General features: G+C 38.8%; 1 protein-coding gene and 1 long non-coding RNA gene across 2 annotated transcripts in view; both read right to left on the reverse strand.

Annotated features, from left to right (window-relative positions):
- Nucleotides 1-22,139, reverse strand: part of PPP3R1 (protein phosphatase 3 regulatory subunit B, alpha) — a 53,413-nt gene that overhangs the window by 3,299 nt on the left and 27,975 nt on the right. The window contains exons 2-5 of the mRNA XM_032497705.1: nt 21,566-21,605; nt 5,362-5,538; nt 4,186-4,245; nt 3,001-3,185 (exon numbers count right to left, since the gene is read on the reverse strand). Coding sequence (XP_032353596.1) covers nt 3,001-3,185; nt 4,186-4,245; nt 5,362-5,538; nt 21,566-21,605 — 462 coding nt within the window. The remainder of the gene's footprint in view (nt 1-3,000; nt 3,186-4,185; nt 4,246-5,361; nt 5,539-21,565; nt 21,606-22,139) is intronic.
- Nucleotides 5,546-19,817, reverse strand: LOC116669022. The gene is made up of 3 exons (XR_004326391.1): nt 19,807-19,817; nt 15,035-15,040; nt 5,546-9,786 (listed from the first exon to the last, which is right to left on the reverse strand). It is a non-coding gene; the product is annotated as an uncharacterized LOC116669022 (long non-coding RNA).

Here is a 22,139-nt window from a genome sequence, read left to right on the forward strand (position 1 = left end):
ACCGCGTACTAGATTCTTTCCTGCACGTTTGCTTTGCTACAGTTAATAACTGTCTGATCTTTGTCCTTGCTGGTGTTCTGAGTATTTATCATTAATTCAACCCTAAACCTCTATTCCAAACACATTCAAATATATTACGTACTTCTATCAATTTTATTATTTTGAAATCACTCCCAGAGCTTTCCAGCCTGCTCCAGTCCAGGCCTGTCACCTGCGGATCCCCGTCCCCATCATCCTGGAGACCCCGTCTCTCATGCCGGGCCCTCTGCTTCCTGGATTCCACATTATCTTCTTCCTTGACTTAAAAGCTTAATACAGTGGGAGCACATCCTCCAGTAGTTTCCAAAACAGGGAGGCCTTGCAAACCTGAAAATGTCTTTATTTCTACCATCTAGTGTAACTGAGTTTACTGAGGGTTCCCTTTGGAAACAGCTGCCCCCAGAACTGTTAAGACAATGCTCCCCTGTCTCTAGTTTCCAACTCCGCTAACTAAGGAATGTGCCGCCATACGGATTCTCGAATCTTCGTATGAAGCCTCCCCCGACCCCTCTAACTTAGCTCTCTGGAAGTCTGTAGAACCACCTCTTTGTTTTAAAATTCCATGACAATGTGCCTAAGCCCAGATTACCTTTATATACTATGCTGGGTACTCAGTAAGTCCTTCTGATCAAGGAAACTCATTATTTTTGATTCTGAGGTATTTTCTTGATTCATTTCTGATGACTTCCTTCCCTCCATTTTCTTTCTGGAACCCTAGCACTGAGGTGTTAGACCTCCTAGAATGAACCTCAAAATCTTAATTTCCAAGAGCTCTTGTATATATATCATCCAATTTTTGTTTCAAAGATTCAATGTATCATATGCTTGAGGATAATAATGACATTTTTGTTTTACTTTTAAAGTGTTTACTGGCCTTGCATAGCCTGCCTCTCTAAGCTTTTTCAGGCTTGTTTTTCATCTCTGTAATCAATGTTAAGAGGTTTGCCTTGAATGTCTGGTGATCCTTGGCCCTGTTTCTGTGGAAAGGGCACCAGAGCCTCCATGTACCTCGTGGGGATGCTGACCGCAGGGGTTCCGCATTGTAACGTTTCTCAGCTTTCTGAGCTGACAGCTTAGAACTTCCCTCCTGTCTGCTAAATCAGTTAGCCGTTCAGCTTCAGCGGCTGCCACATCTAGTTACTGTCCTCTCTGCTGTTCACCTGGTCCTTGTGGGTTTATACCCTTTCTTTTTAATCTGTTTAATTTCAGTGGAGTTTGGAGAGGAAGCAAAAATAAATACATGTGTTCAACCCACCAACTTTAATCCTGTCATGAATCATTTATAATATTTTTGCAAGATAAAGAATTCCAAAAATGTTAAAGTAGGTATATAGTATGTGCTCTTTTAAAATAACGTTTCCATTCTCTTTCACTGTGACAGCTTAAGAAATCAGAATAAAGAGAGCTCAAAAAGCCAAAGGTATAGGCTTTCTCAATGGTCAAAAAAGTTGGTTTAAAACACAAAACAAACATCTTTCTTCCTTCCTCAATTATGCTCTCCAAAAATACAACCAAATGCAATTTATCAGAAATACTGAAAAACCATCTCAAAGCTTAGCTTACGTCTCCAGTGTAAACAGCGTCATTTCTATACCTGAAGATGCACTTTAATTTCCTTCCACTGGTAAGTGATCCACATGTAACTTTAAGTTACATTTTGTGTTTACTAAGTGTAAGTAGTCTTCACTTGTATACATCCCCATATCACTTCAGCCAAGAGCCTTCCATTTTTGTTTTGTTCCCTCAAGGCTTGAAATTTCTTTTTCCCCTTCGTCTGAAAACTGGCTGCCATCTATAATGCCACTCCCAGCCAGGCCTCATGTCACACACAGTCCGATGCCAGTGCACGGGAGGCCCTCAGTGACAGTCGGTGATGGTGAAGGAGGAACCCAGACGGGGTAAGAAGCACCTGTGGCAGCAGTACCCCCGGGCAGTGGTTCCAAGGCCAGTCTCCAGCCTGTCTAACTCTCTTCCAGAAAGACCTAGCCTGTCCTTTAGACTAGAGCACCACCCTATTTTTTGAAACAAAATGCAAAGATAGGATTCCCTTGCGATGAAGGAAGACACTTACAGGATAGTGTGAATGTCTACCTAAATGCCAAAGTAGCTTCTTAAGTCCTTACATAACACACAACCAGAGTCATTCGTTTTCCCTTGTGTGGTTTAAATAAAAAATGAAAAGAACAGGAGGAAAAAAATCTTCCTATAGAAGCATCTGGTCGTGACTGAAAATTTTCAAAGCTTTTTCTTTGTCTTTGTTGCTCCCCTGGATTGTCTAGTATCTCCAGTGCGCAGTTAAAACTCCTTACAATGCGTGAAAAAGTTAGTGCCTGTGCCTCCGGGCCAGGAGTAAGGAGGAGAAGCAGTGAACTGGGAGCTAAGCCGCTGCCCCAGTTCCCACCTAGAGCTGCTGCCCAGGGCTTCCCAGAACTGTCGTCCCCGCCTCCGCCTCCGCCTCCGCGGAGCCCTTGCCCCAGATCACAAGACCTAGCCACCACCAGCTTAGAAAAGGAGCTGGACGACACCTAGCTGCCGAGGTTAGAGCAGACAGCGACTCCATGGCTGTCGTCCGCATGAAGCCCGGCCTCTGGATTCCTAGCCGAAACTCATGAACATATATTTCCCACAAAAGTATTTTCCAAAAAAAAAAAAAAAAAAAGTATTTTCAAATAAATCAGTTGTTAATTTGGGGACACTACCAACAACATGTGAAAGTTACTAGTACCATTCTCGTGGCACTTTATCAGACAGTCACTGAGAATATTACTTCTTGAGAATAATAAAAGTTGGTAGTTATTAACAATTACAACAAAGAATATTTCAAAACTGAATATGGGGCAGTTAGGCAAAATCAAATATATAAATTTCTAGGGCAAAATAACTATAAGGAATTCGCTATTAAGTGGTTTTAAAAATGTAATTTTATGAAATGACACTGTGAAGACTCAGCTCTGTACTCACAGCACAGAATTCTTCAAAGGATATTCTTCCATCTCCATCCTTATCTGCATTTATTATGGTTTTGTCTACGATCTGCTGTAACTGTGTGTCTTTCAGGTTGTTCCCCACCATCATCTTCAGCACCTGGAAGAGTTCCCCATTGGAAATATAGCCATCTTTATCCATGTCATAGATACGGAAAGCAACTGAAAAAAAGAGTAAGGGGGAAAAAAAAAGAGTAAAGAAAATCAATGGCAATTATAAGGCAACCACAAATGAATACTTTCAATCAGAAAGAAAACCGTATGTTGTCAAACAGACTTATAACTGTGAGGGCGGTTCCTTTCTACACAGAGATGTTGTCTTTAGGTGAAAATAGTTAAGAGTCTATGGGCTATGGATTCAAGACTGCTTGGTCCGATTAGTGTAACCTAGAGGTAAGTCATTTCACTTTCCTAACTTCAGTTTCTGCACATATAAAATCAGGGCTAACAACGGTCCCCGCCCCCCAGGGTCTTCAGAGCACTGACTGAGGTAATGCACAACCAGAGGCAGCAGCTGTTACCTCGTTTATAGCAAGAGTTCATTGCAAAGGATGCTGCATGTATCCTGTGCCCCAGAGAACTGTTAGTAAATGCACCTCTCTGGTTAAGAGCTGAGTATTTTTCAAAGACATCAGATGTTCACTGTAATAGAGGCAGCCTACATAAACCAAAATAGTGAACTTCTGGCTAAATATTTCTGAATACAGTGAGTATCAGTGAATTTGACCCAGTCACATTAGAGCATCTCTAGTCACTTTCATGCCAGTATTTTACAGGAACTATAAACGGAGGATAACCTTTAAAATTATGAATCACCATACTGTACACCTGTACCTTACAAAGTACTGTACATCAACTGTATTTCAATTAAAAAAAATCTCTTATCTAAGACATGTAGTTTATATGGCTGTTTTCAGTAAAAGGAAATTCTATTTTCCTTTAATCCAATTAAAAGCAACAATGACACATCGTTAAAAAAAATACTAGTTGCAAATGTCCTAAAAGGATTTTCTCCAGAATGTAAAATTTGTCATGTCTACTAAGGATCTAGAATAAAAGACATCTTTTAAAGTATCTTAAAAGGAGGTTATATTGTAGTACAGAGAGGTCATAATGCAGTGATCTAAGAGGGAGAATGAATGCAGAGAAGAGAAACACTTACACCTCAACTTCTGTTCTTTATCTCCTTTGACACTGAATTGAGAGACTCCCTCAATGAACTCTGAAGAAAGATAAAAAAAGTTTACAAATCAGAAGTTTCATTTTTTTACAAAGAAAAACACATACACACCCATATACAAACCAAAACACCCTAGATGCCCACAAAAGGATATTTTCTTGCTGTAAAAGTTCGAAAAAGCCAAATTTGAAACTTCAACAAAGTTCTATTTTTTTTAGTTTGAACATGGAGTTCTCTAAACTAAAGTCAATTTGAACAAATATTTATTTATTAAGTACCACAGAGCATAACACTCAAAAACATTATTTTCTTTAGGCTACTTAACTCTTTCTTCCTGGAGTATGACTATAAAAAGGGACTTTAAGAAAAGATTTACGTTGTTTTGCCAGAAAAAAATTTTTTTTGGATTTCTGGTTCCAAAATTGAGAATAATTTAAATAAACTGTTGGAAGTTTTGTGACAAAGAGTCATTCTTCTTTGCTGCCTGCTAAACACTAAATCATAACCGGTCTTACATACCTTCACTTATAATTCATTCCTAAAACTAAAATAACAAAATCTGTTGATTCCCTAGTGAAATGAAATGTTTATTTACTTTAAAGTATAGAATCAAATGTAAAATTATGTATCACGTTAATATTAGCACAAGCACTACCGAGTGTCTTTGTAAAATCTAGATTAACTAAATTAATCCTTCCTATGATAATGCTCAGATCCTGATGACTACAGGTTATTTTTTATTGCTGACTCAAGTGTAAGTCTCATTCTTTAAGGTTTCCTTAAAAATGCAACTTCTAATATGGTAAGTTTCCCTAAAGTAAGACTGATTTTCTAAAAAAAAAGAAAAGAGTAAATGGAACAACAACAAAAAAGACTGATTTTCTAAGAACAAAAGGAATAGTAAATCCCATTTTTAAATTACCTTAAAGGACAATTTAATCGTTTATGAACCAAAAAGTAAACAATCTCACTGTTAGTTCATTAAGGTTCATATACCACAGATTATGAGGTTTTAACATAGTCTATTATTATAATCTGATCACCAATAATGTAAAGACATTCAAGAAAAACTAAATTTTTCAGACATTTTCATATATAGAGCTGCAAGACTACTCACAGATTAGCTAACTTGTAGCTTTAAAAAAACGACTTTCTTACCTTTAAAGTCTACTTCTCCATTCCCGTCTGTGTCGAATATATCTATTACTCGCTGTACTAGGGGATTTTGTTGTAATTCAGGCAGAGACATGAACTCTTCCACACTCAAAGACCCAGAATTGTCCAAATCGAGCTTCTTAAATCTCTTTCCTAGCCTTTTAATTTCATCAGCGTCAACTAAAAGCAAACAAAAAGAGGCAACAAGATTTACCAAATTATTTTATGATAATCATTATGAAAAAATTCAGCAGTTATCTAATAGTTTAATTTCCAATTTCATTAAGAGTCACATTTACTGTTGACTACTTTCTTATAACAAAGAAAATATAACATAAATATATATTTTAGGTTACCCTTTTGCCTGCCTGCACCTGCCATAATATACACCAACTGTATGCTGACTACCAAGATATTACAGGATTGACCATGCTAAGCTGATCACGGAAGTCAGGTGGTTCTTAACCAGGCAGGCTGACTCAATCTCTGTTATGTACCAGAGCACTCTGATTTTCACTTATCTTTTTCAATTTTAATGTAGTTCACAATTCCAAATTTGAACATAGCTTGAACACAGTTCAACATTCAAAGCCTCCCTCCAATGTTGCCAGTGTCCTGAATATTCTTCCAGAGATATTCTTTGCAAGTATGAGCAAATGAAACCCGGAATTTTTTTTTTTAACTGCAAGAATCACAGCTAACAAAATTCACTTTTCAATGCTTTAAAAGAGAAACAAAATAACTAAACAACTTTAGAAAAGTTTGTATTAGTTTGTAATCAGTATATAAAAATTCAGTACCAGGTCTCATATGCGTTCTTGAAAAAGGTTTCTTCATCTTCTAAATTACACTACTGTTATTATTCCTTTAAAATATGGTTAATTCATATAATTTTGACCATGGCTTAACAGAAATACAAATACGTTAAAAATTTAAATACAATCACCAACTTAAAAAATTTAACAAGTCAAATGTTACATTGCCCATGAGTATATATGTACTGTGGCCCACAATATTAGGGACTAAAACTGTAAACTATTTTAAAAGTTCAAATAGATGGCATCCTCACCATAAAAACTTCGAAGTTAAAGTATATATTTCTTAAATATAAAAATACTATGTCAAAATGGAATGAGAACTGCAATTATCTGCACCCCTAGCGCACAGTCAGTACAATTATAAGACGCTGCTCTAAGATGCATCAGTCCCCACGCAACTGGCGGAGAAGGGAGCGGCGTCCGCGGAGCGTGGAGGTGTCGCTGGTCCCCAGTATGCCAGGAAGGGATCAGGGGGGCACGTTTTCTCAAATGACAGAGAAAGTCTTAGTAAACTTTGAAAACCTTAAGGAAAAAAAGGTGAAAACAACAAATGCTTTCCTTAGAGACAAGAACAGCAAGTTTAGTGGCTTCAGGAACCTAAAGGCTTCACCTTGTTTTCTGGTGAAAACTTGGGCTGCAACCAAACAAGCTTCCATGATTTCCCTTGTCTCCCTCCCCTCCTTCTATCGCCCTCACCAAAAGTAATTAATAAAGGCAACTATACCCTGGCCCATTACTTAATTTTTACAATATTAGTTTCTGCTGAAGCAGATGCCCTCAAGAACCTGTACCTCAAGACAGGAAGCACGAACCCCAGTTTAAGGTTAGGAAGTGAACAGTAACGGTCTTAACTACAAACGCCAGAGGTGATTCGTGCTCGTATTTTCAAGACCGCTACTGTTCGTGTTAGCACTGTTACAAAGCTGGGTAACGAGTGGTCCACCCTCTCCACGTTTCTCCCAGACATGTGACTTTGCAGCATGCAAGGTTTTTCAGGAATGCACGTGTTATATTATAGCGTAAGTGCCTTTACAATTAATTCAATGATTCATCTGGACACCACTTCAAAGAATATTCAAGCAGAATATACATTTATTTATAATAATCCAATTCAAAATTCAAACGTACACTTCATGAACACACCAACTGCACAGAGCATTCATCCTTCTATTAAAGAGCACTTCCTTCTTTAATGGAGTAGATGATAAAAGCAAACTGTTCAAACAAACCTTTCCTATTTTCTGTTATGAAATTAGATACCCTTACTTTTCGGAGGGAAAAAAAAAATTCTGTCCCACGAATGCTTTCCACCTCATTTATTTACACGTCTCCCCACCTCAGGGCAGAGCCCATGACTTTCACTGGTGTTCTGTGCACCGCATATAACGGGGGTTCAATAGATGTTTTAAATGAGTGTTAATTCTAAGCATTTTGGATTTAAAACCTATTGATCAAAATATCATCAGTATTTAAAGTAAACTCTACTTACCTAACTAGACACCACTCAGCAAACCCTTCAGAAGTCTCTCAGAGTTCCTCGATTTTGCTGGAAAGCTACCTTCCTGCATGCCTGCCTTAGTTTTACAACATACCAAGGAAGGATTAGTTACCTGTTTTCTTCTAGCAATCTTTAGTTTTGCCTTAGTTTGCAATCGCAGAACCAGAAAAGGTGATGAAGAAACTGAACACGACGGGTGCCTAATGCAGATCGCGGGCAGAAAGGCAAAGACAACGTCTCCTCCAACAGGACCCGGATGAACCGGGACCGTCGCACGTGGCAACAGCTCCGGAGTGTACCATTAATGAAAAAGAGGGAAGGCAGCAAGTAGTACCATAATATTTATGGAAACTATCTGACAGGTTCTGTTTAGGGAAGCTGGGACATGAGTACAGTTTAGAAAGTTACATAATGAAATTTTCAAACTGAGGTGCTTGAAGGATTACGTTTCAATTACCTGGAAAACCCCACTGACCCAGAAGACAGCACTCCACAGTCGTAAGAATAAGGAGTATTACAAATAATAGATGAGTCATAAATCATCAAATAAATACACCTGGTTCAATCCACCCTTCTTAACACTGCCAACAGGAATCTTTCTAAAAGGCACAGTCAGCCAAATTGCTACGTCTTGTGCTTAAAAAACTTCTTGTGGCTTCTTAATGCAAACAGGATAAAACGTATAAAGCCCTTAACAATATTAGCCTCAATTTAAATTTCCATCTTTCTCCTCTTGAACTCCCCATTCGAGACCCCCTATCAATTTTTTCCTGATTTAAAAAGGGGAGGTTATTAACTGCATATCCTGTACTTACGAATCTCATTAACTCACTCTCTGGCAAAAACCCTTGAAGCAACGTTTCAAATCCATTCACTTTCTCTTGCTTTAAATATCTTATGCAACAATATAAAATAGTTGATACCCATTCTGGGTAAATAGCTAAAACCTTCCTCCAAGGCAAAGCAACGTGCCAGAGCCTGCACCTTCACCTGACAACCGCTGGCTTGCAAAGGCCCCTGAGGGATGAGGAGGAGGCCCAAGTTCCAGTCTCATCGCTCTACCTGTCACCACTGTCACGTAGCCCACGCAGCCAGAGCTCACCCGGAGCTGCTTTAAGAAGCCAGTGTGGTTTGAGAGGAGGCAGCATCTGTTCTCCAACCACCCCTTCCTGTCCCTGGCTTCCAGCCTGGATTCGGCGATGAGTTAAGACACAGTCTAGGTTACCCAGTACTGGTGATCCAGTTAAGGCTAGCTGAATACCCGGAGGAATCCGTACCTAAATAATGATAGTGTTTTTAAATGGCTAGCTTGGAAGGCAATACCATGTTTATTTTTTAAAGCCAAGAGCTAAGAAAGCAAATAGTCCTTTTAGGTATGGAACAAAGGGACTTATCTGGTCGTTACTACCTCCAGAGAAGCAGCTTCTCAGCGCGCCCACTTGGCAGGACGGTAAACGAGGTGTGCTGCAGGGTCACACGCACCCCTGAAGTAGGGACTCAGTTCCTGAAACAGCAGCGCTTACCCACCTGCTACAAATTAGGCACAGATCTTTGAAACAGATCAAACCCATCTTGGCAGCACCATTAAATACTTCAGATCTGCACTTAGTCCAAGTTGAATATTAAAGAACAAATTCCAATTTTGGGCACCAACATTCATCAAAGACTCTCCCTACTGCTTGGGATCATATTCTCTTAAAACAGATGAACAAGGAAAAACAAACAAACCTCACCCTCTTGACTCATCTTGTGACTCAGAGATACTTTTTTTCTATGTTTTGCCAAGTTGAAATGCAAGTTATTTTTCCACTTTGTGTAAGGATACCTTTGGGAGCACTGTCTTTTTCAGTAGGTGAAAATGCCTACGTATTTAATTTAAACAGACAAAGCACTGTAACACAATCTTATCAAGTCACATATACATATGTCTCTGAAGTTTAAGATATTAAGAACTCAGATCTTTTGGCCTGAGTTTATAAAATACAGTTATTATTATGTTTACCCAGAAAACACCAAATTAAACTGTTGACCCAGATCAATGCTTCCTGAGTCCACTCGGGAATAAATGTGAAATCTACATGGTTACTCATTTTAACAAGTGATTTCAAGAATCTTCCTAATATCACCACATAAAAGAATTAAGAAGTTGCTTTTAGAGAGCTCATGTTGCTACAGGAAATTGAAGTAAATATTTTCAACTGGACATATTAATACCAGGGTATCTAATATTAAGAGACAGAAGGTTGCTTGGTCAGTCAGCATCCTCTCAGGTGAAGAACATTAACCATCTCCCTTTATTACAGATGTATTTTTTTCTCATTTAGAAAAAAAGAACACAAGAGATCCCCAACAGAAGGGAAGAGATGCAGGCCCCTGGCTCTCCAGGTACTGTTACAACTGCACACACACCAAGCTGCTGCTCCACTGTTAGGATTAAAAGGAAAAACAACTTTAAATCTAAGCTCTTTTAGGTGAAAGGAAAATGAGCAAAATGGTAGAGAAATAAACTTCCCTCAGATTTTAGCCAATTCCCAGTAACTGTATACTAGTAACAAGCAAGCAGCAAGGCTCTTGCTCCAATGCTCAAATTCTTTTTTTTTATTGCTCGAATTTTTTTAATAAGCACTTTATAATTTATTACCTAGTAGTCCATTAATGACTTAAAAACAAAGTCTGATCAAATCCATCTAGCAATAATAATATTTTCAAAGACACAACTAAACGTAATGTAGGATCTGGAATAAAATCCTGGAAAAGAAAAAGAAAACCTTTCAAATGTCACCACTGTTTTCACTAAAATATAGTTGAACAGTTTTATAAAAATGTTCATTTCTTGATTTTGATAAACTGCACTGTAAGTCTGCAAAAGGTTTACATCAGAGGAAGCTGGGTGAGGGATATTTGGGAACTCTATTAATTCTGCAACTTTTTTGTAGTTTCTCTTTAGCCTCCTCCAATTTGTGACAGCTCTTAATTCCTCCCTTGCCTTTCACGACTTTGAAACCTTTACTCCAGTATTTTGCGAAACGGCCCTCAGTCTGAGCTTGCTGGTGTTTTCTCACGATCAGAATGCTTTTGGGCATCGGGCGCAGGAAACCACAGAAATGACGTGACCTTCTCAGCGCCTCACACAAAGGGCTCATGATGTCAACACGGCTCTTCGCTGGAGATGTTATTTTTGCTCACTTGGCCAACGTGGCTTCTGCCGGATTTCTCCACTATGAATCCACCATCTTTCCCTTTGTGTTAAAACCTATGGGGTGGGGGTATACTTTGTGACTGTGCAAATATCCTCAAACTCTGATCTAATTCTAGCATCCACTGGTGGGTTTTGTTTGCAAAATTTTACTACTGTGGTACTTGCTTAAAAATGATTTTCTTCTCCCCACGTTATTAACTGGAATGCTCCTGATAAAAAACAAAAACTGAAAATTGCCCTTTCCCCCCATTTATTTCTTTATTCAGTGACTCATATCAGCATGGATTCCTGGGGATCCTTATTCTATCTTATAGGTTAAATCCAATGTCACTATTTATTAGTCAAATTGTTCCAGCTTTGTTCCTTACGTACTACCTGAAGTTGGCTCCTGTGTGATTTTTCAACAATCCCCATTTTGAGCATTTCCTTATTTTCTGCCATCATATTTAAATGTTCCAGTCCCATTCTAACTATGTATTTCTAAAAAGAGATTCCCCAGCCTCTTTTGTACAGCAGGATATTTAGAACTACACTATAAAATGAAAACTACAGATCCCTAACTAGGGATCTCAGAACCCCTATCTTAGAGGCTTTGTGGAAAGAGTCACCAGACAGGATAAAATCACTTATGGAGAAACATGCATCGAATAACTCTTGTAAAGACCACCACAAGAATAAAGCCTTACAGCACTGTCAACAGAAGCTATTGGGTAGCTTTTTAGCATAAAGATTAAAAGTTTTAAAGTCTGTTGTAAAATCCATCTCCTACAAAACATCTCCAATGTTATCACAAGAAATAAAAACCACCAGGGGGCGCAGTAGAGACCACCACAGATAAAACTGCATAAGCAGCTCCAAAAACTGCCCAAATTTTATAATGACCTTGGGTATAAACTAGCATTCTAATATTTATATTCTGCACACAATGATTTGACAACAGAACAAAGCACAAAAAACACCTTACCAATATTGAGAGAATCAAAAAAGATTATTATGAAATACGGACATTTGTGCTGGGTCTTTTCCTACCAATGAAAAACTTCCACCCACTTCAAAGGTCTAGATTTTAGGGGTGTATCATAATTTCCTAATGCAAGTGGCAACATGTGCTTTTGGTGTTTCTAAATTATAATTATTACATACTTTGAAATTTATTAATTATCAAATATGCAAAAGTTAGACCTGAGCACCAACGAAAAGAATTACCAAGCTGTAATCAAAATGCTATAAAAAAAATTTAAACCAACTTTCAGAAATAACTGATATTCCAAAAATGCATTACTACAGTTCTATAGGTTTTGACAAATGTATACACCTATTTAAGCATCACTATAATCAAGACAAAAAGCACATTTCTATCATCCCAAGATGTTCCCCGGCCCTTTCCAGTCAATCGCAATCACACCCCACCTCCTCCCCACCACGACCCTAGGCAACCACTGTTCTGCCTTCTGTATCTAAATTCTGTCTAGAATTTCATGTATATGGGGTCATACATATGCCCTCCTGTGTCTATCTTCTTTTTCTCATCAAGTGTTTTACACTGATCCAAGCTGTTTCACATGTCAGCTGCTTCTGTTTTACAGCACAGGAGTGTAGTTATGCCATTGTACGGATATATCACAGCTCATGAAATCACCCGTTAATAGACATTCCTATTGTCTCCTGTTTGGGACTACTAGGAATAAAGCTATTAAGAATCTTCTACTTAGTCTTTTCATAAACAAATGTGTTCCTGGAATTACTGGGTCACAGAGTAATACAATGTCTAATTTTCAGAAACTGTTAGAAAGTTTCCTGAAGCGGTGCACCACCTTATGCTCCGTCAGCAGTACACGAGAATCCCAGCTCCACCCCCCTGCCAGCCTGAGGTACTGTCAGTCTTTTTAAGTTTGGCCATCTTGGTGGGAGGCAGCATTACGTGATTACAGTTTCAACCTGCTTTTCTCTGAGGATGAATGATCCTGAGCATCTTTTTCACATGATTATTAGCAATTCATGTATCTTTCATTTGTTAAGTGACTTCTAATCTTTTGCCTTTTTAAAAAGTGGCTCATCTTAAAGAGAGTTGTGCAATTCTCTATGCTGATTGACACAAGTCCTTTGTCAGGCGTAGACATTTCGAGTATCTTCTCCCAGTCTGTAAGCTGTCTTTAAAGAGCAAAAACTTCCAATTCTGATGAAACCCATTTTTTCTTTTATGCTTCTTCATGTTTTATAAATATATTAAAAATCTTCGCCTATCCTGGTCGTAAAGATTTTCTCCCGTGTCTTCTAGAAGTCTTAGAGTTGCAGCTTTTAAGTTTAAATTTATGATCCATGTTGTTGTTTTGTATATAAATAATGGTAAGAGTAAACTTTTATTCCATATAAAAATACAGGTATTTTGTTCAAAAGGCTCGCTACCACTGAGCGATACCCTCAACCCCCTCAACAGACTTGTTGATGCAAGGCTGCCACAAACCTTCCATTTAAAATAAAAAAATTAAATAAAAAATAGTATCTCTGAAGCACAAGAAAGTGCAATAAAATGAGGTCTGCCTGTATTTGTTTTTCAAGGAATTTGTCCATTTCATCCAAAGTGTGTAACTTATTGGCATAAAACTGTTTATAGTATTTCCTTGTTATTTTTTCCTTACTGATGTTGGTAATTGTGTTTGCTTTCTTTCTTCTAGAATGCTCTTTCAAAATGTGAATGCTAGGCACCACTAACTTCCTCCTACTTTATATAAAAGATATGGCCCAAAATGATCCAGCACATCAAAACTTACTCAGGCAAGTGAGTATTGTCCAAAAATGTCACAAAAGAAGCTACACACTTAATCCTAAAAATAACATTCTTAGAATTGTTTTCAGAGCTCATTGAGTTCTGGAAGAAAATCTGTCATAGATAAGCCACGTGATGTAAAGAGTTGGAAGGAACTGTGGAGGTGAAAAATTCCAGATGAGGAAAAGGACCAGAGAGCTCAGTAAACTGCTCGATGCTGTGAAACTCGATGGCCAAGCTGGGCAACAGGGTTTCCTGAAACGCTTCCTGATATGCTTCCTGATGTAATTTCTTTTCCTATGTTAGTTCCATCTGAAGAGTTAACGCAGAAGGCAGGCTAAGAGCGCCGAGACACTGCTGATCCTCACCCTGCATTCCTGGGCTAAGCATGGAGAAAAAGGAATAAGAACATTTCCACTCCAGGTAGATACAAATCAAACCACATTATTTCTAAGCTGTTCTCCAACTTGTACGTTACTGCTTTTCCTGCTGAAGGTGTACTGTATTGTACTGTATTTTTCCCCTTTTGGTTTTATCTATATTATGGTTCCAATCAAAATACTCAGTAAATTAATGAAAAAGCATATATTTACAAGATCATAAAAACACATCGTCATGTTTTCTAAGTTATTAATAGCCCTGCCTTAAAAATCATACGCTTATTTTTTTAAATCTAAGTATTTTGTGTAGGTCTGTAACATATCTTATTCAAAGGATGCGGCTCTCACAAGATTTCCATTGTTCCGTGAGTCAAATCCAGCCCCAGCCTGTCGTATTCCTTTCTCATCGCTTTCCCTGTACTTTATCCAGCCCTCTCGCATGCTGCATTTAAACATGTTACTTTACTTTTCTTCAGCTTTGTACCGCTTCCCCTAGATATGGTGTTTTCACAAAACCATGAATATTCAGGAGTCTTCCTTTACTTCCAGCACCAATTAGTCAAAAGACGTATTTCTGGCTGCTCCAGAGCTCAGTCTGGTTTATGGCCAAGAATGGAATACTGCAGCCCCAGTCTCTGTTTTTGTTTTTCTCTTACCGACTTGCCTTTTATCTTAACATGAAGAAATTCCAGCACATAATTTATATATTGGCTTTTACTCTCTTCTTGAAGACATTTTTCCACAGACAACTCTTGCTTCTTGCTCTAATGTGAACCACCTGCTCTCTCGGCCCCTGGCATAGCTGTTATCCTGGGATTTTCACTGGCGGTTTAGAGATTTACTTTCCTGGATCTCAGTTCGTCTTTCTCTAACTTCCATTTCATTTTTCTGGGTACATTTTCAAGAATTTATGAAAGGTAAATTTCTCAAGTCCTTAAATTTCTGGCAATGTCTTTAAGTTGATCTCACCCCTGAGTAATCATTTGGTTGGTATCAAATTCTGGATTTAGGAACTCAGAACTTTGAATGAATTGCTGCTGCTAAGAAATCCAATGCCAAATGACTTACTCTTCTGAGGCCACCTTTTCCCCTGTCTCACAGCTAACTTTGGGGTTTCCTTTTTACTCTTGGAGTTCTAAAATTACAAGAGACGTTGACACTAAGTGTAGATCTTTTTTCATCCAACGTCTTGACTCTCAGAGTGCTCTTTCAGTCAGAACATTCGATTTTTCACGTGAGGAAAATTTTCTCCTGCTGTTTCACTGACTGTTTTTGCTTCTGTTTTATCCAGTACATCTCCTAAGATGTCTTTTAGTCAGATGCTATTACACTCTGTATTTGTTCCCCAAGTTTTTTTCTCATATATTTTTCCATATCTTTTGCTCTAACATTCTGAGGGAGATCCAACAATTTACACTTTTGCTAAATGGCTAGTGAAGCTTTTTCACCACCAGCTGAAGTAACTGTCTTCCCTATATACTAGATACAAAATTATCCAAATTTGTACTAGACTATCAAATTACTGTACGTCATGGACTTCATTGCTGAAGCTACAAATTTGTAAGTGCTTCCATGACACTCTGACATTACAGATAAAGAAAGCAGAGCTAACACTTCACTTTTCTTAATTAAGCCCACTCACTTAAAAACCTGAAATACTTAAGAATATAGCAGACAATCCAGGGATTTAAAAAAAAAAAAAAAAGGTATGTAACAGCAAAACAAGGTAACAACTTCAAGCCTAGGTGTTAAGTTCATGTACTGCATCGTCCGGCAACAAACTTCCCTGAAAGAAAGCAGAAAATAAGCAGTCCTCAATGGACTAGGTGAGATACATTAGAGCTCAGGATCACTAATCACTAAGTAAATGATAAATCAGGGCTGGTAGATTGTTCAAGAAGCATGAATTGCGTGGTATGTTTATGAAGATTTTAATCTAAAGTAACAAATATACAAATCGATTTCAAAGTTAATGACATAAAATTTTGATATCAAAACAGTTTCCTCCAAAGATTTCTGAGATGAAGAAGAAAGATTTGGGAGTAAACCAAAAATTACTCCACAGAACACACACTGCAGAAAAATTAAAGTGAGTTAAACTAGTCCATGTAAGCAAGGAAACATAAAGGAACGCAGAAATGGAGGAAACCAAATTAACTTTAGATTAACTTTTCCTGTGAAAAAGTAAAAAGTCTTGTTTTCAAAACAAAGAAAAACCCTAGTCTAAGAACACAAACACGTAAGCTCCCTGAGACCATGTGATTTACGAGCAGAAATTAACAGCACAAGTCAGTATCTCTAGGTTTTCAAATCCCTTGAAAATATCCAAGCCCGAAACAAAACCGCTAGCACAAGAGACTGTTTACTCAAAATGAGAGCAAGCATCCAAATGGCTAAAGACGTCTTCAAGGTTTCTACAGATACTTCATTATGCAAAAGGAAACATTCCTTCAGTCTGCCAAGCTCTTCTTGGGTCACCTTCTAATGAAAGAAAATTGAGAAATCTTTTTAGATAAAAGACTCAATAAGTCTTTTATGTATATTCAGTCTACAAAATAGGCCCTATGTTTACCAATTTTATTGGACCTCTTCAGAATTATATCGCTTTTATCAACTTAAAACAGCTGAATCTCATTTTCCACTCAGACTTTCAATCTAGCCCTCCCTCTGTGGAACCTATCTAACAGAGTATCTCGCACTCAGCCACTTTTCCAAGCTGACATGCCAAGTTACAACCACGGTCTCAACTTTAAGCAAATCACCCCAACAGAGTATACATTTCCCAGTCCAGACAGGTTAGCCAACAAACAAAAGTCACAATGACAGAAACAAAGTCACAATGAACTAGAATAATTTAACTCAATAAAAAGCAAACACTGAATTGAGAGAGACCCCCCCCACCCTGCAAAAAAAATTCAGAGAATACCTAACCATGTCCTAGACAAGTCCAGTTTTGCCTAAAATGATTCATGGAGACAAACATAACACTAATCTTGTAAGGTTTACTGTAAGAGAAGCTGTTGAGTATTGTGATTAAAAAAATATGACTCTTGGAAGGTACAGCTGAAGCGGTAGAGTGCCTGTTTACCACGCACAAGGTCTTGGGTTCAATTCCCAATATCTCCTCTAAAAATAAATAAATAAATCTAATTACCGCCTCCCAAGATAAATGAAATTTTAAAAATATATATTACTGGAGTATTGTGATTAAAAACATGCCTGAGATCAAATCATGGCTTTGTTACTCTTCTAGCTGCTGCGTGATCTGAGGCCAGTTACTGATGTTCTCTCTGCCTGTTTTCTCATCTACACAGTGGGGAAAGTAGCAACCGCTCTCTCACGAGGCTACTGTGAGGATGAGAAAGGGTAACGTATGGAGGTGCTTAGAACAGTGCCCAGCACGTGTTAAATGTCATATTACTCGTTATTATTTAGGAAAACAAATGGGGTTTGGGGTAAGTACTGTTGTTGTTTTTTTTTTAAAGAGACAACCTTTAAAATTCCCCACCCAGCTGTCTGTACAGTCCAGCTCCGAGCTCCAGCGAGCTGCTTCGGCCAACAGGCAGGAATCCAGCACCTGCGATGCCAGGCGCTGCGCGTCCACTGCACTGTCAGCGCCTCAATTCTTTTACTGGTCAAAGTGAGCTTAACAGCCTTGAAGCTTGCTGTGTTACATGCCATACTTAACTATAATGAAATTATTATTTCTCCCTCATATTACTCTCAGCTATTTCCTGCTTCTTTTTTCCACTCAAGGGAAAAAAAAAACTTTATAAAAGGAAACTTTCAAACACATCCAAAGGTTGAGACTCGTGTAATGAATCCCACATTCCTATCACCCAGCTTCAACCATTAACACAGTAGAAATACTATTTACACAGTCACTTCAATTATTTTAGAGAAAATCCCAGACGTACCATGCCTTGTCACTGTTCAGTAGTTATCACCTATCTCTAAGATACACTTACAAACCATGACAATACCATTACACCTAAAACGTTCATTATTAATAAATTCCTTGATTTAAAATAATCAGTGCTCAAGATTTCCCAAACACTACAAATGACTTTTGAATCCATCAGATTTAGCAATTAGGCAATGTATCAACAAATTAAAAGTGATCTTAACAGTAAGTTTCAATAGAGCAGCGTCAGGATCAAAGGGGAGTTGATTATGTCAATAAACTGAAGAAAGATGAAGAAGCTGAAGACATAGGGGAAAAAAACAGAAAAAGCCAACAAAATAAGGTCCTAGGGATGAGAGGGGACGAGAGCAAAGGCCTAAGTGCACAGGCTGACCTCGAATACGGGAGGCAGAACCCAGACTCTGACACTGAAAGCAAGGAGTTAGTTAAGCACAAGTGAGGTGACGGCCACATGTCTGTATGTGGGAGGCGGGGGGCGAGGGGGCGAGGAGGCAACGAGGTGAACACGTATAAATGTTCTCTGTTTTCTTAAGAATTAGAAGATAAAAATCACTGATTAAAAGCAGCACAGTAGAAAGAATTATGCCAGCGGTTGAGATAAAATGTTGAAGATCTGGATGGAATTTAAGAAGACTGAAAGGGACAAATAACCAGACAGGTAAAAAAAATTAATCAGCATTCAAATCTTAATGTAGGTTTCAAAAATAATTTCAAATATCACCCCCTCCACGAAGCTTATCTTAATTTTCTTAACCAAAGGTAATTTTCCCTCCTTGGAACCTTTGCTTTTATGTCTCATAATGGTTTCACCTCCACTGTAAAAAATGTATGCACTGCTCTTATTTTCAGACTGTAAGCACTCTGTGGGTACTTACCTGTGTGTCACAGGGCTGAAACCAGTACTTTGCAGCATATAATTCAGAATCTGATTACCTGTTTTTTTTTTTAAAATCACAATGTAAATATGAAAAGAATGAAAGACACAGTGAAACTTGGAAAGTGGGGAGGACACAGACTGGAGTGGGGAGGACTCTGGCAGGCTGGGCAAACACAGGAGCTCACAGATGACACAGAGGGACTCTGGAGCTAGGTCTCAAGGGGACGGGAAGGCAGCACCTGAAGAGGGAGGCAGAAACAGCAAAGTGCCTCCAAGACTGGTTTTCACATTTTCGGGACAACAGCAGCTGTTTAGAGAGAACACTCAACTCTTCCAATAATAAAGACGTTTTGCAAATGAGCAAAAAAGATTTACTACAATGTGTGGGTAGGAAAAAAGTGGCAGTTTTAATGTGGTTAAGTTCAAATTCATCCAAATCAAGTATAAAAGACAAGCATAATATACTCTAGTGAACCAAACAGGATACAGAGGAAAACTACACATACACTGGATCACAGAACTCAGACTGCCTGACAGCTAGCTGGACAATCACTGGCAAGCACAGACCTTTACTCACAAGGCTCAAGTTTCATCAAAGCACAGATGAAGTCATAAGAAAGAAGACCTACCAAGTTCTGCAGATGAAATCGAAAGAAACAGCTTTACTAGTGTATGAAATCTACTCCAACACTTACTGTTTTTAAAAACTTGGCTTTTGCCATCCTGGATGTACCAAAGGGAACATCCACCTTATCTTCTGCCCTGGTACGTTTTTCTTTGCAGTCAGGTAAATGATCCTCAGTCCCAGATGTAAAGAGAGAGCAGATGGTAAGAACCTGGGATGTACTGTCCCCTTAGGACCTCTGTTTCTTGACCAAGAGACAAAAACTAACTTCCTGGTACCTCATTCCTGTTAAGAGTTGTACTCCCAAAACAGCCCACCCCAAACTCTATCTGCAGCCTGAATCCCAGCCGCTCACAGACGCGCACACGTCCTCCCTGCCCACTAGCAGGCAGAGGGGGGATCACGCCGCAGGCTCCGGCTGATCAGCAAGCGGCAAGGCACAGTCCCGAACAGAACCCTTCCAATTCTAAAGAAACCATCCTGACACGTTAACTGTGACACAGACAAGAATCACAGATCTAGACAGCACTCAGCACTAGTCCGTAAGTACTCTTATCCTGACCATATTTCAGAGATTCGGCAGCAACAGAAGTGACAGTTCTCAAATCCAGAAGACAGCTAGCTACACTCTGTAACAGATTCAGCAAACTGCTTCTGTAGGAGCTCATACAGTAAATATTGTAGGCTTCATGGACCACGTGATCTGTTGCAACTACTTAACTCTGTCATGGTAGCACAAAACAGCCATAGACCGTGTGTGAACAAACAGGCATGGCTGTGTTCCAATAAAACTTTATTAACAAAACTGTCGCCAGATGGTACTTTACCAGCCTCTGGTCTACAGTCATAGTCAGGTTTGGTTTTGGTCCATTCTAGTACGCTGGATGCAACATTTTATCTTTATGTTTAAAACAGAAATACACATCTACATGTGATCACAATTATACAAGAAATTCATAAAGGAAAGCCTGGGAGGAAAGAGTAAAACAAAATATAAATAGCACCTGGGATGGCAGAATTGTGGGTCACTGGTCAGAGTGTCACCATAAAAAAAAGTTTAAAAAAATTGTAGAAGTTACAAAATGGAAGATAAAGTGGGTTAATAAACAAGTAACTTAAGCTTATGGGAACTGCTCTAAAGAAAATAAACAGGGCACTACCCATGATCGAGAGAAACCTGAGGAGAGCAGAGAGGAAGGGAAAACTCCTCCGCAGAGCAGGTGTCTACGCCGAGAGGACGCCAGCCATTAAGGAGCTGGTGGGAGACCGCTCACCCAGAGCCCACAGGCAAGCAGAGGTGCTGACGAGAACGAAAGCAACGGACACGTGTTTGTGGAAAACAAAGGAGACTAACGAAACAAGGGCAACGGGGAAATGGCTTTCATGAGACAGAAAAGAAGAGACACCTCATCACAATGTAAGATGTCTGCAAACAAGGCAGGACCAGCCTCGCCGAACAGGAATGGCAGGAGGGGCAAGCGAGGCTCAGAACGGCTGGGCAGTCCTGGGACCTCACGGCATCCAAATTCACCAAGGGGCCCCATTCCAATTCTCATGACCTCCCTCTTTCCCCGTCACTGTCCTTCCACGCAAGAGACCTTCTGGTTATGATTTAAGCTCCCTGGTCCTCTGATCCTTGACTCAAGAATTTCCAAGACTGTCATTTTCTTTATGTTCTCCAGGACAGTCAGAAATTACCAGTCCACCCACACTTCTTACACTCCTCACTCTGCCCAGAAGGGTCTTGTGCCAATAGCTCCTTAGTCTACCACAGTTTTGCCTCCAATAAGCACTTTATTTTATGTAATCACAAGTTATAGTAAGTTAACTGTTTACCTGAAGCTTTGTTAATCTGAAAAACTTCTGGTGGGTGAAGCCACTGAGATTTGAGGGTCGGTGTGTAACTACAACATAGCACAGATACTAACAATAAAGAGGTTTATAAAAAAAATTTCCCTATTCTGGCAACTTATAAAGACTTTAAGTCAAATCCACTACCCATTTGAAAGTGTTAAGGACTAACTTTGCTATACAGATGCATAGAAGTATGTATTTACATACAAACATATACAGAGATGGGGAAATAAAAGAAGTTCTCGATAAGAATATTTGACTTACAGTGTGAGCACATTTCCAAAGGATAACTCGCCTCATTTCCCTGGAGAAAAAAAATAATGACAATAATTAGTCACACAATTGGCACAAATGTTTTTAAAAGATTATACTTATATACTCTGAGTCACAAAACACTGGGAAATAAGACATAAACTAACGTGCCTAGATGTATAAATATTTTTTGATAAGAAAAAAACTATACAGTATGATATAGAAAGAGCTGTTGAATCAAACAGGCCTAAGTTATGGCTCTGCCACTTAAGACATATGCAAACGTTTGATTTAAATTAATGCCCTAGACACACTGAGTATCAAGTTTTAACACACTGGAGATGGTCAATACTCTAACTTGTCCTGCTAGAGGAACTTATTTTTGTGTAGAGATCAGAATAAAGCTCCTCCTGCTATCTCTTTTTTTGGGGGGGAGGGGTCATTAGGTTTATTTTTTTTAATTTACTTTTAGAGGAGATACTGGGGATTGAACCCAGGACCCTGTGCACGCTAGGCATGCACTCTACCACTTGAGCTATACCCTCCCCTCTCGGCCATCTCTATTTAATTGAAGAGATTGTAAAAC

The sequence above is a fragment of the Camelus ferus genome, chromosome 15 (genome assembly GCF_009834535.1).
Source record: "Camelus ferus isolate YT-003-E chromosome 15, BCGSAC_Cfer_1.0, whole genome shotgun sequence".
In the NCBI taxonomy this organism is placed as follows: Eukaryota; Metazoa; Chordata; class Mammalia; order Artiodactyla; family Camelidae; genus Camelus; species Camelus ferus.